General features: G+C 33.6%; 1 protein-coding gene across 1 annotated transcript in view; it reads right to left on the reverse strand.

Moving 5' to 3' along the window:
* Positions 1-4157: 4157 nt before the first annotated feature.
* Positions 4158-14415, reverse strand: part of LOC145288043 (uncharacterized) — a 37684-nt gene continuing 27426 nt past the window's right edge. Inside the window, exon 5 of the mRNA XM_080136061.1 lies at positions 4158-4626. Coding sequence (XP_079992187.1) covers positions 4601-4626 — 26 coding nt within the window. The 3' untranslated portion in view covers positions 4158-4600. The remainder of the gene's footprint in view (positions 4627-14415) is intronic.

Consider the following 14415-nt stretch of genomic DNA (forward strand, 5'->3'; position numbering starts at 1 on the left):
GTAGCATATCCTCTATCTCTACCATCATCAATATCCATGCAGTAATCTCATCAGCATCTGACAAAGCAAAACTCTTTGCTAAGAACTTTGCAGCAAATTCTAACCTTTGCGATCACTATGACTGAAAACATACTAAGCAATATACAAATTTCTGTACGTGATGTTGCCAAACTTATAAAAAACTTGATTCTAGTAAAGCAACTGGCCCTGACGGCATTCCAGTCATAGTGCTCAAAAAGCTTTAATGGGTACTTAGCTCCCATACTTACAAAGCTGTTTAAACATTGCCCTAAGAATAAATGATTCCCAACACTTTGGAAAACTTCATCAGTCTGCTCAGTATTTAAAAATTCCGGAAATCAGTCATCTCCCTCCCAGTACAAAGCAATCAGTCTCTTGTGCATCATGAATAAGTTGCTGAAATTTGTAATAAACAGAGAAGTGGTCAACTACCTAAGCGAAAATAATCCGCACAGTGACATGCAATATGGTTTCCGTTCTGCAAGATCTACAGCTAATGTTGTAACTGTTATGTCACACAGGATTAGTAAATCTCTCAATGGGGGTTTCGTTTCTAGATCGTCAGCTATGTATTATCTGAAAATATCCTCTCAATTACTAAATCCTTTCTCTTTAACAAGCTTATTAAGAGTAGTCGTTGATGGGCAGAAATCAGAAACTCATTGTATTAACGCTGACGTCCCTCGGGGTTCCATCCCGGGCCCAACTCACTTCCTGATCTTCATCAATGATGTCCCAAATCATATTCTTAGATAATTCGTAGACATTTATGCAGACGACATCACAATCTATGGCGACACCTCAAAGGCCAGCAATGATCAAGATCTTTCTGATCATTTCTATTCTGATCTTCAGAACATGGTGCAATGGCGAAAAAGGTGGCTGGTTATTTTTAATGCATCGAAAATCAAGCTTCTCTCTTTTCATTATAATCGCTCTGAACCCCATCTGGCCTCAATTGAAATGAATGGTTCTTGTCTTGGGGAAACTCCATGTCTTGACAAGCTTCTGGGGTTTACCTTAACTTCTGATCTGAAATGGAGCATATACATCAAATCTGTTGCCAAGGTCGCTGGACAAATGGTTGGATCACTCTACTGTTCCAGTAAGTATTTCACTGCCGATGCAGTTCTCTATCTATATAAGAGCCAGGTTCGCCCTAAAATGAAGTACTGTTGCCACATCTGGACAGGAGCTGCTTCGGCGCCCTACCCTGCTTTGATAGAGTTCAAAACCGCCTTTAAAAGCTAGTAGGTAACGCCCTTTTCCTTTCCCTACAACCTATTTCCCTCAGAAGAGACGTTGCGACACTATCTCTGCTCTATCACTATTTTCATGGCAATTTTTTTTTAATTATGTCTCGTTGGGAAATATCCTCATCATCGTCATTTGGTGGATAGATTTGCATCTGCTGGTCGGTGACGTTGTCCATGAATTTAATTTATCTATGTGTATATACTTTTCCGTTTCCTGGGTAATAGACTACGTATGCTGGACTGTTTCTGTCATATCTGAAAAAAATCCTCTTTTGGCATTTTGAGTTTAGTTTCCCTCTTATGTTAGAGTAGGCATAACACATTGAGCCGAAGATGTGCATTTTTAAAAGATTGGGTTTTCTTCCGGTTATTCCATGATAGGGAGTCAGCTTTGAACGGTTGTTGAAGCACTTGTTTCGTACAACTGTAGATGTATAACAGCGAAAATCCATAAAGTTTTGAGTAGGCTACTTTCCACGATCATGCATCTTGCCATTTCAAATAATGTTCGCCAATTCCTCTCGGCGTTTCTATTTGGTGAGGCGAGTATTAAAATTAAAAAAACAAAAAACGTCATTATAAAAACTGTTTCATTATAAAAACTGTTTCATCATAAGATTGTTTAGCTGTAGTTCGCTGTATTGGAGCTTCGTTTTACTTTTTACTAGAGGATCCGTCTTTAAAATCCATGAAAGAACGTGAGATTGTGTGTGTGTGTTTTACTTATTACGATATTAAAGAAAACGGTCATATATAAGTGAAAGTGTCTGTCTGTCTGCCTGTCTGTCTGTCTGTGTACATTTCCCATCGCAATAACTGTCAATTTTCAGTCTACAGATTCGAAATTTGATATACAGGGTATTGAGATTTGGAAAAATCTTTGTAATCCGTTTTCGGTCAGAAATTTGGCTGTTAAGGGGCCTCTACCATTACTTCGGTTTCTACCAAATTACTCAGACAATTTCTGGTCTAAACATTTGAAATTTTACATAAAGGGTATTCAGAGATAGGACAAGCTTTTTAATCGGTTTAGGTCGAAAATTTGAGTTAACAATATATAAATGTATGTATGTATGTATGTATGTATGTATGTATGTATGTATGTTTGCATGTCTGCCTAAAACTTTCGACAAAGGTGACGGATTTTTACAATATCAATATCGTTTTGAAGTTCGATATTTCAGACGATAAATATCGAGAAATTGACAAAAAACAATAATATCTTCACCTTCAACTGGGCACTTTTCTAGAGGGGGTCGCTTTTTTCGCCGATATTTTCGAAAGTCACCACTCCTTTCGATTGTCTAGCCTTAATTAAAACCTACGTCACTTCCGGTTTGGCGGTGGTCGTAACAGCAAAGACGTCACGTTTTTCCCCGTTCTTTTCCTCCTTTGCGATACGGGCTCGAGCCTGCTTTCCTACAACCACTTTTTATTTTTTATTTTTTGCTCAACATACACCTCTAAACGCCCGGGCAACGCCGGGCACCCATGCTAGTATATCTATAAAAGTAAAATCGTCTCTGTGTGTCTGTTAGTGTGTGTACATTTCCCAACCAAATTACTCTGTCAATTTTCAGTCTACAGACTTAAGATTTGATATAAAGGGAATTGAGATTTGGGGAAATCTTTTTAATCGATTTCCGGCCAGAGACTTGTTATCGAGGGGTCACAGTTCAACGATTTTACCTTTGAGAACTCTACCAAACTCCTTCGCAAATTTTGGGTCTATAGACTTGAAGTTTTAGATGCAGGTTACTTGGACATGGTTCAAACATTTTAACTTGATTTGAGCCCAAAACATTATATGTTAAAGGGTTAAAATTGGGGTCAAAGTTTTAAAAATTTAACCTCTAAGCCAATTCTTGGTCTAACAATTTGAAATTTTACATAAAGTGTATTCAGACATAAGGCAAGCTTTTTAATCGGTTTTTGGTCGATAATTTGGCTACCAAAGGGGTCGAAGTTCAAAAGATTTGACCTTTGCGGTTTCTAGCAAACTATTCAGCTAATTTTGAGGCTAAACATTTGAAATTTTACATAAAGGATATTCAGACATGTATCAAGCTTTTTAAACAGTTTTGAGGCGAAAATTTGGCTTCCAGGAGGAAGGGTCCAAACACTTGAAGTTTTAGATGTAGGTTACCTGGACATGAGTAAAACGTTTAGTAGATATATATATATATATATATATATATATATATATATATATATATATATTCACATGAAATTATGAAAAGTACATAGGGCCCGAGCAAAGCTGGGCTGAACTGCTAGCATATATATATATATATATATATATATATATATATATATATATATATATATATATATATATATATATATGTATATATATATACACTAGCAGTTAATGCATTGCTCGCTCAAGTAGCTACAGAATCAATTATATATATATATATATATATATATATATATATATATATATATATATATATATATATATATATATATATATATTACTCCCCGTGATCAAAAAAGCGCCAAGAATTCTCCTAAGGACACCTCTGTCTTTTTGCATGAACTCGGAAGTGCAACGGGGATGAAAGTGTTGTCTGTAAGCTCAACGGTTCAACTGTTTTTGATTATAATTTTCTTTTCTAAATTCTTAACTGTTCGCTAACCTTGTAAACACTGATTATCGTTTTCAGTAAAAAAAAAAAAAATTATTAGAAAAAAAAAACAGGAATTTTCCGTTCGTCCATTTCTGGAAGTTCACGTAACGTGCCCGATTACCCCAAAAAAATAAACAAATAAACTCAAGTGAAAATGGATGTAATAAAACAAATACAAAATGCAGAGGCATACGCGTATAAAAACACTTGAGCTGCAATATTTAAATTAATGCATTCTTAACGTGAATTGATATTTTTCGTATCTCCTCTTTATTTCAAGTTGAAAAATAGAACCGAAGAAAAACATTTATATAGATTGGGTGCAATAAGTGTCTGATACAAAGCAAAAAGTTGATTTATTTTTATTACACGAAAACAAAAACAATAACAAAGTGATATTCTAATGTCTTTTTTTATGATAAATACAAATCTCGTATCAAAAATCATTAAAAAATACATTAGAATAGCAATTTGTTATTGTTTTTATTTTCGTGTAATAAAAATAAATCAACTTTTTGCTTTGTATCGGATACTTATTGCAGCTACTGTATATAGCTGTGGTATCGTTGGAATAGAATGGTAACATGTGTTGTTGACAACAAACAAATTATCCATTAAAATCGATTTGACGGCTTTGAGAATAAACTGCCTTCATCTTTTTCGCCACGGCTTATCACGAAGCAGAAATTTTTAATAAACGTATGCGTTGTCGAGATCTGAAAATAATAAAAAAAAAAATGTCAGAAAATATAACTTGTGTGTTTTTCTTTTACAATAGGGTTATCGCTTATCAAGGCATGAAGTTCAATTGAAGGGGAAAAGTTAATAAGGAGGGCGGTGAGACAACATTGGCAATGGTGAAATTTGGATAGAATTCGATTATTTAAAAAAAAAATGGCTCAACAAGAACTTGTTTATAATGAACTTGAAAACGACCATGTTGTAGTAAGTTTGAAAGAAGCCCCGCAGTATAGAGTTTCACAGGAAGGTAGTTCTTGGAAAGAAACTTTGTTTATGGAATTTGCATTTAGTTTTAAGTTTTATAGAGAATACGGGAAATTGTTGATAGCGGTTGTAGATAGATGAGCGTTTGTTGTGAATGTTTTGCAGATGAAAATCAGAAATTGAAGCTCAGTCGAGAACTTGCTATGGAAATAGGGATAGAACAGAGATAGACTAGCAACATCATTTCTGTGATTAAGACAGGTGCTATTGAGGAGAAAGCGACACCGCCTATTAGATTTCGAGGTTGATTTTGAATCATTTTAAGGCAGAAAAGGGTACCCTCTGAGCAACCCTGCCTAGATGTGGTAACAGTACTCCATGTAAGGAAATATTTGTCTCTTATACAGGTGGAGCATTGCGTCGGTAATGAGCTACCTTCTAGAGTAGTAGAGTGATGCAACCATTTTTCCAGCCAGGTACTATGCAACATGTTCCAGTGGCAAGCATATTGTTACCAGGATCAGTCAACTTGATAAAGGTCTAGTGGCAAACACCTTATTGTATTAGATATAATGTCAAAAGAGAGAGGTATACTACGTAACATGATTCAATGCTGAGCACATTGTTTGTAGGATCACTATTTAAAATTGCGTAATTGGAGAAAACTCTATGTAATAAAATCAGGTAGCTAAAAGATTGATAAATTAAATTCAGTGTAAGCATAAAAAGTGTATCCCTTAGAGATTTCCAGTATCGAGCACGATGTTTCGCTCTTTTGTTAATTTTAATACTTCTTCGTCATGTTGGCGTACACATACATGCATATATGTACACGTATATAAACATATATAAATAAACATGTACATATACATATATATATATCGATAAATTTATATATATGCATGTATATATATACACATACATACATATATATGCATATATATATATATATATATATATATATAGATATATATGCATGCATATATATGCATATATATATATATATATATATATATATATGTATACATGTATGATGATGATTGCTGCATGATTCCAGATAATCGTCGTCACATTGAGTTCTCCCCATCCCGGTGCCCATGCCATCTCAGATGACTCTGCACTCCCGCCGCAGATTTACATATCTTGAAGCAGATGTGACATGCAAATTGATCAATTTCCATCGAGTTGACTTCCTCTGAAGGTTGAAGGGTATTCCCATGAACAATCACGTCTTCTTAAACCAACAGTAGACTTGTAAACTTTGCTGCATGTTAAACAGATTGTTTAGTTCGAACTAATAGGTACAAAGTTGACCTGAACAGGAGTTTTGCGTGACTTAAGGTGGTTGACGTAACCAGCTTTTGACAAAAGCACTCGTGCACAAGTGTCGCATTTCCAGCTGTGTGCGTCATGGTTAAGACCATCAATTAAACCTTTGCGAAGCTATCGCTTCAGATTGCTGTGGACCTGCTTTCTTTACTCTAGAGCATCACAACTTTCACGGACAAGCTTTCACCACTTCGCAGAGTAAGTTCTTCCCATGTGTCGATATTGATTTGCAGGAATTTCACATTGTTCTTTGTACATTTCTTGAACCTCTACCTAGGTTTATGTTGAGGGCGCTTATCATTTTCCAGCTCCCCATAAAAAATTGTTTCGGCAACCTACGATCTTTGATTCGAATCAGGTGGTTCACCCAACGCATGTGAGATCTGATTACAAGGGTCTCAACACTAGAGCAACATGTTCTCACAAGAACCTGAGTGTCGGGTACTTGTGCTTGCCACTTGATGTTTAAGACACATCTTATGCATATTTGGTGAAATCGTTTGTCTTTGATACAATGAATACAACCGTCTTGTAAACGCAGATCCTTGTCCTGTCTGTAATGCCACGTTCAGACCACATTCTATTCTCCAACCTTCCAAAAGCTACAGATGCCTTATGAATTCGTCTATGGATTTTCAGTGTCGGAGAGTCGAGAGAACTACCAAGATAGACAAACGAATCTACTACTTCTAGCTTAGAACCAGGGACTATGACGTTCGGCTCCATGTACTAGCCCGATGTAGGAGTGAACATCACCTTTGTTTTAGACAGACTGATCGTCAGAATAAAGGCAGTGCAGAAATCAGTAAAGCGATCCATTATATGCTGCATATCAGCCTCAGTGGGCGACAAAAAAAAACAGCATCTATTCATATAAGTACATATATATATATATATATACATGAATATGCATATATATATATATATATATATATATATATATATGTATATATATATTCATAGGTACATACATATATACATACGTACATATGTGTGTGTGTGTGTGTGTGTGTGTGTGTGTGTGTGTGTGTGTGTGTGTGTTCATCATTATATTATTACGCTTATCGATCGCTCTGTCCGTTATCATGCTGTGTGAATCATCCCTAAAAAAGGAAAGTGGAATATTCCAAATTTGTTATCCTTTGAAAATTGGTGTCGCTGTTGAGGCAAAGCTAATAAAAATGATTTGTCTTTCTTAGCCTTTTGGATAAGATCAAAGTGTAGTATTTGTTCTTCAGGTGCTACATTTCATTTTCTTCTCTCTCAGTGGAAGAGAAATCCTTTACGACTAAGACAATTTTTCTCCACGTTAAAAAACGACCCTGGTGTCTAAATCTGTCCCGTGGGGAGGCATTCTGAATAGGTGCTATGTTTAATGTAACAAAGTTTTAATATTAAAAAAGTAATTGGAAAAAGTTATTTCTGATTTAATTACAAAATGCCCTGGAAATGTCACTTCTGATTAATTATAAAATGCCCTAGAAAATGTCCGTTTTGATTTTTTTTTGTTTGTTTGTTTACTTGCCTCCTCACAAGGGCGGAATTGGACATGAGGTCGGTTAAAAATTTAGGGAGAAACCAGCTTCCCAAAACCGGCACTCTGGTCAATAACAAAAATAAAAATTGTATCAGTAATGAAGGATTTCTTCTCCATTAACCAAGATCAAAAAAGGGGGATTTAAGTCACTGGAATGCTGAAACTGATACTACACTCAGAAATTCATGTTGAAGCAATGGTTACCTAATCCCTAACCGTGTTAATGTTTTTATATATTACTTTCGAAAAGCTGCTGAACCAGTTTATGATTTAAACATTACTTTATTTCAAGTATATTTTAAGCAGTGGGTTACGAGATATGAAGTCAGTCCCAGAAATTACTCAAACCGTTTACGATTTAAACATTACTTTATTTCATGTATATTTTTAACAGTGGGGTGGGGGATATTAAATCAGTCCCGAAAATGGGTGAAACCGTTTACGCATTACACATTACTTTATATAATGTATATTTTTAACATTGGGGTGGGAAATATGAAGTCGGTTCCGGAAATGGCTGCAACCATTTACGTTTTGGACATTACTTTATTTAATGTATATTTTTAACAGTAAGATGGAAGATAAGAAGTCGGTCCCGGAAATGGCTGACAAAGTTTACGATTTATACATTACTTTATTTCATGTATATTTTCAATAGTGGGGTGGGGATTATAAGTTAGTTCCAAAAATGGCTGAAACAGTTTACTATTTAGACATTACATTAGTTCATCTATATTTTTAGCAGTGGGTTGGGGGTATAAAGTTAGTCTTTATGGCTGAAATGGTTGGGTGTATAAAGTTAGTCTTTATGGCGGAAATGGCTTTACGATTAAAACATTACTTTATGTAATGTATATTTTCAACAGTGGGGTGGCGGACATGAAGTCAGTCCAGGGATTGAATGAGATGTGCAAATATATACTATCAGAAAGCGTTGCCCAGTATTGAATAAAATAGGTGGAAAACATATAGTAGCAAAATACCCAGCGTCGCCCGGGATTGAATGAGATAGGTGAACGATATATATTAGCAGAATATGCTGCGTCACCCATCAGGATTGGATAAGATAGGTGAAACATATATACTATGAGAATACCCAGAATTAATTAATTTGTTTGTAATGAAATAATCAGCCCAGGCAATATATCAAATTATTATTTAAGTAAGGGTGAGCGACATAATGGATTAAAGTTATGAAAATTACTATCGAAATTAGTAACACATCCAAGAATTATGAAAAATGATGAAATGTGAGTTACTAGATTGGTGTATTTGTAATGATATAATAAGCACAGACAATATATCGAATATATTATATAAGTAGGAGGGAGAGGTATAATGTGGGTTTTTAATTATAAAAATTATTGTCGAAATTAGTAACACATCCAAGATTATGAACAAATATTAAATTTGAGTTAATCGATTGTGTGTTTATAATAAAATATCCAGCCAGGAAATATATCAAAGTAATTATGTTAGTAATAGAGGTCGATAAGGATGATTTAAATTATGAAAAATAATTGTCGAAATTAGTAACATGTCCAAGAATTATGAAAAATGATATGTTATTTAATGCATTAGTGTGTTTGCAACGAAATAATCAGACCAGACAATATATCAAAGTTATTATTTTAATAAGTAGAGCGATGATGTGGGTTAAAATGATGAAAAATGATTGTCAACATTAGTAACATATCCAAGAATTATGAAAAATGAGGAAATGTGAGTTAATTGATTAGTGTGTTTGAAATGAAATAACCATCCCAGATAATATATCAAAGTTATTTTAGTAGTGGGGGGTTGATAATGTGGGTTAAAAATATTAAAAAATAATTGTCGAAATGAGTAACATATTCAAGAATTAAGAAAAATTGTTACATGATAAGGGCTGCCCCCTGTTCATGTAAGTATAAAAATAGAGAGATTTAGTTAAAATGAAAATGAAATAGAATAGACGAAATTCGAACCTCGTAAATTAGGTTTAGAAATAGATTACGAGAGAGAATTAGAAAATGAAATGTAAAACAAACCATTGTTTAGCTTAGAGATAAAATAGTTTCAAGAAAAGAATGTGCGTTGCCAATTCTGTTATGAAAAATTCAATTGAGGAATGCAACTATACAAGATAATTTAATAAACATGTTTTTAACATATTGGAAAAATAGGTTACTGGGAATATAGGTTAAAATTCCTTTTGTAAACAAAGGAAAAAGTTTTGGACACGCATGTCCAGAACACGTGAAAGAAGACACATGTTTTAACATGTGTATGACGTCATGGAAAATGGGAAGTTCTAGATATAGTTAGAAACTTGAGAGAAACTGAGGGAGAGTTAGAGGGAGTCTGAGGACGACAGACGACAGTCCAGACATGGCAATTCGAACGTCTAGAAGCAAGACGGTCACAAAGAGACGGTAACAAAGAACAATAAGAACAATAATAATAATAATAATAAATATAACAAACACGATTTGGTGTCCGTTGATCAGTTTGCATCAACGATGCCATACCGAACCTGGGGTATATACAATAAATACAATTTGGATCCATAGCGACCAGACCACTCAGCAACGGTGAGTTTAAAAAAAAAAATACTTCGGAACCACGGAAAAAAAAAGAAACACAACGTTTTAAAAGGGTCCAAGATAATTTAAAAAAATAAATAAATAATACCACGGAAAAGAAACATCACACGATCTCAGAAATGCAAACAAAAAGAAAAAAAATTGAACACACACGTACACAGAAAACTAAAGTTTACAAGAAAATATTAAAAAAGAAAAAAAAAGCCGATATGCCGTAATGAATGATAAAAGAGATACGGTCAGTTAAAAAAAACAACCCACGAATATTTCATTCATAAATAAAATTTAAAAAAAAAGAAAAATTGTTGTATTCGGATATGTTTTGAATACAGCCGCACACAAGTAGAAAATAGGACAGTTGTCATTCATAAAAATGTGTGTTAATGTCTGAGTTGTTTAGAGAAACTGTCAATCATAATAAATAACAATTTAGTGTCAAAAGTCGAAAGTACATTTAAAATTCTCGAGTAGTAAAAGGAAGAATGAATAAATAAATAAAAAAAATACACTATAGCAAAAAAAGAAGGATGCAGAAATGAAAATCAAATTGTGAATAATTTTCTGCTTTTTAGTGTGTTTTAATTATTCTGGTCTTTGAAAAAGGGACAATTCTTTGTTTTGTGTTAACGGACTTTTGAAATGTATAATGTAACGAATTTTTTTTTTTTTTTTTTTTTTTGCAAAATGTTTAAATGTATTAAGGTATTTTCATTTGAAAATGTGTTGATGTTGAACCATATTGTAATGTAAATGTTATTGTTTTCACAGCAAGAATTCAAAGTTATCAGTAAATATACATTAGATTTAAACAGTCTAGGAGAAAATAAAACTAGTTAAGACGTATGGTTGGCTTACAGATTCAGTTAGAATTTTAGAAGAGGGACAAGAATTAAAATTACATAAATGGGTATTTAGAGAGTTTTTAGATGTGATAAGCCGTAAGAAAAATGAGTTTTTTTTAGCATTTGGTTTTTGTTTGTTTTTTTAGACATCCTATAATTTTTTTCCAAGAAAATTGACTTGGTAGGGATTGATAAGCACAAGATGTGCCCCTATTCGAAAAATTTGGGAACCTGGTTAATTAAGTGCTTAAAATAAGCTGGTTGCATGTAACGACTCCAAGCAAGTGGTAAGACTTGGCTTAATTAATAAACAGGCGTTGAAAAGAATACGAAAATTCTTAAGGGGACCAGTAAACCGATGATAGGTAGTCCCGAGGAAATCACATATAGCTTAATAAAGTAAGAGACGGGCAAAAATATGCCGTAGATTACGTAAGAAAGATATAACCTTGTATTTTTTTTAGAGACGCATGAATGTGGGATATATCTGCTGGATCTTGGAAGCTCTGGTGAGAGAAAAAAAATCACAAAAGAACCGGGCAATTAGATAGAATTTCGGCGCAATTAAGGTGTTGTGGCGCAAAGGTGTTAGTTAGTTAGGGGTGATATTTCTAAATCCTCGTCGAAGTTTCAAGAATCCAAGCAAGGAAATCCGAGTGAATCCGTATGAGAGAAAAAAGGTATATCTTGATAGTTAAAGCCAACCATAAAATTTGTTATGAGCTTTGGTATGTCCTGTATAAGATAGTTATAGAATAAAAAACAAAGCCATACTTGATAAGACTAACCATGCGGAAAGAGACGATCAAGACACTTTTGGGACGAAGGAAGTCGTCCATTTCGAGGGAGGTGGAAACCTCTAGTCTGCGGCATATGGGTGGCTGGAAAGTAGCTGATGTGAATCATAGGTAAAGACCCTACACCCAAAAAGTAAATGCCAAGAAGATCATAAAGGTTCTGATCTTATAAAAATATAATAATTGTGAATCGGCCGAGGAGGGCTGACAGAAAGAGATTTTTTAGCCTGATTTTTCCTAACTGTGTGGTTGTGTAAATGTAGAAAAAAGTACTAAATTTAAAAATGCATACATTTTTTGTGAACTATGGAAGGGAGTGATGTTACATGATAAGGGCTGCCCCCTTTTCATGTAAGTATAAAAATAGAGAGATTTAGTTAAAATGAAAATGAAATAGAATAGACGAAATTCGAACCTCGTAAATTAGGTTTAGAAATAGATTACGAGAGAGAATTAGAAAATGGAATGTAAAACAAACCATTGTTTAGCTTAGAGATAAAATAGTTTCAAGAAAAGAATGTGCGTTGTCAATTCTGTTATGAAAAATTCAATTGAGGAATGCAACTATACAAGATAATTTAATAAACATGTTTTTAACATATTGGAAAAATAGGTTACTGGGAATATAGGTTAAAATTCCTTTTGTAAACAAAGGAAAAAGTTTTGGACACGCATGTCCAGAACACGTGAAAGAAGACACATGTTTTAACATGTGTATGACGTCATGGAAAATGGGAAGTTCTAGATATAGTTAGAAACTTGAGAGAAACTGAGGGAGAGTCAGAGGGAGTCTGAGGACGACAGACGACAGTCCAGACATGGACATTCGAATATCTAGAAGCGAGGCGGTCACTTTTGAAACTTAGAATGTGAAGCTTTGAATTCTTGACTCAGAAAACCACGGCCGGTCGGGAAAAGAAATAAACCCATCATGTGTTTTTATAAACGTCGTATTTGTGTTGTAATTCTACCAAAAGGTAAAGTGAAAATTGTTATTATTTATCTTGTATATCATGTGGTTTAAAATGTCTTTACATACACATCTTACATACACAATATGAACACTAAGACTGTCGCAACACTATCAACACTCAAAGAGCTTCTACACTTCTAAGCATGAACATTTTAATATATATGAATTATGAAAAATTATTGTCGAAATAAGTAACATGTCCAAGAATTATGAAAAATGATGAAATGTGATTCCATGCATTAGTGTGTTTGTAATAAAATAATAAGCCCAGACAATATTTCAAAGTTATTATTTTATTAAGGAGGGGTGATAATGTGGGTACAAAGTATAAAAAATGATTGTCGAAATTAGTAGCATACCCAAGAATTATAAAAAATGATGAAATGGAGGTTAATTGATTAATGTGTTTGTAATGAAATAATTAGCCCAGCAAATATATCAAAGTTATTATTTTAGTAAGGTTGGGCGACAATGTTGGTTTAAATTATAAAAAAATATTCTCAAAATTAGTAACATATCCAAGAATTATGAAAAATGATCAAATGTGAGTTGATTTATGCGTGTGTTTGTAATGAAATAATCAGCCTAGACAATATATCAAAGTTATTATTTTAGTAAGGCGTGCGATATGGTGAGTTTAAATGATGAAAAATTATTGTGAAAATTAGTACCATATCCAAGAATTAAAAATGATGAAATGTGAGTTAATTGATAGTTGTGTTTTTTTATAAAATAATAAGCCGATATAATAAATCAAATTTAATATTTTAGTAAAGGGAGGGGCGATAATGTGAGTTGAAATTATAAAAAATTATTGCCGAACATAGTAACATATTCAATAATTATGAAAAATGATAAAATGTGACCGGTGTGTTTGTAGTGAAATAATCAGCTCAGGAAATATATCAAAGTTATTATTTTAGTAAGGGGGCGATACAGTTTTAATAAAAACTAGAATAATATGATTGTGCCTTCATTCGTCTGAACAGACGGCTCACAGCCTGCCCAGCAACAATATATTACATATGAAAAATACTTCTGTGGAATTTCCACAGGTCCCGCTAGTAATAATTATTTCTGTAAAGTCTGATGAAGTCATTGGCTCGTTGATACGATTCGATAACCGAAACATGTGTAACTAAGCAGATAAAACGGTAATATATATATATATATATATATATATATATATATATATATATATATATATATATATATATATATATATATAAGTGTATCCACTTAAAGATTTCCAGTGACAAGCACATTGTTTCCACCAATAAACATTATCTTTCCCTCTGTTTGTTCTTTGAATATATCAAGATCAAGCCATGTTGGCGTACGCACACACACACACACACACACACACACACACACACACACACACACACACACACACACACACACACACACACACACACGCACGCGTATATATTGTAGAATTACATTCTGGTAACCACAACACTCGGTTTAGAATAATGGTTTTTAGTTTTTTATATC

This window comes from Euprymna scolopes, chromosome 11, assembly GCF_053919585.1.
Source record: "Euprymna scolopes isolate OS-2025 chromosome 11, ASM5391958v1, whole genome shotgun sequence".
NCBI lineage: Eukaryota > Metazoa > Mollusca > Cephalopoda > Sepiida > Sepiolidae > Euprymna > Euprymna scolopes.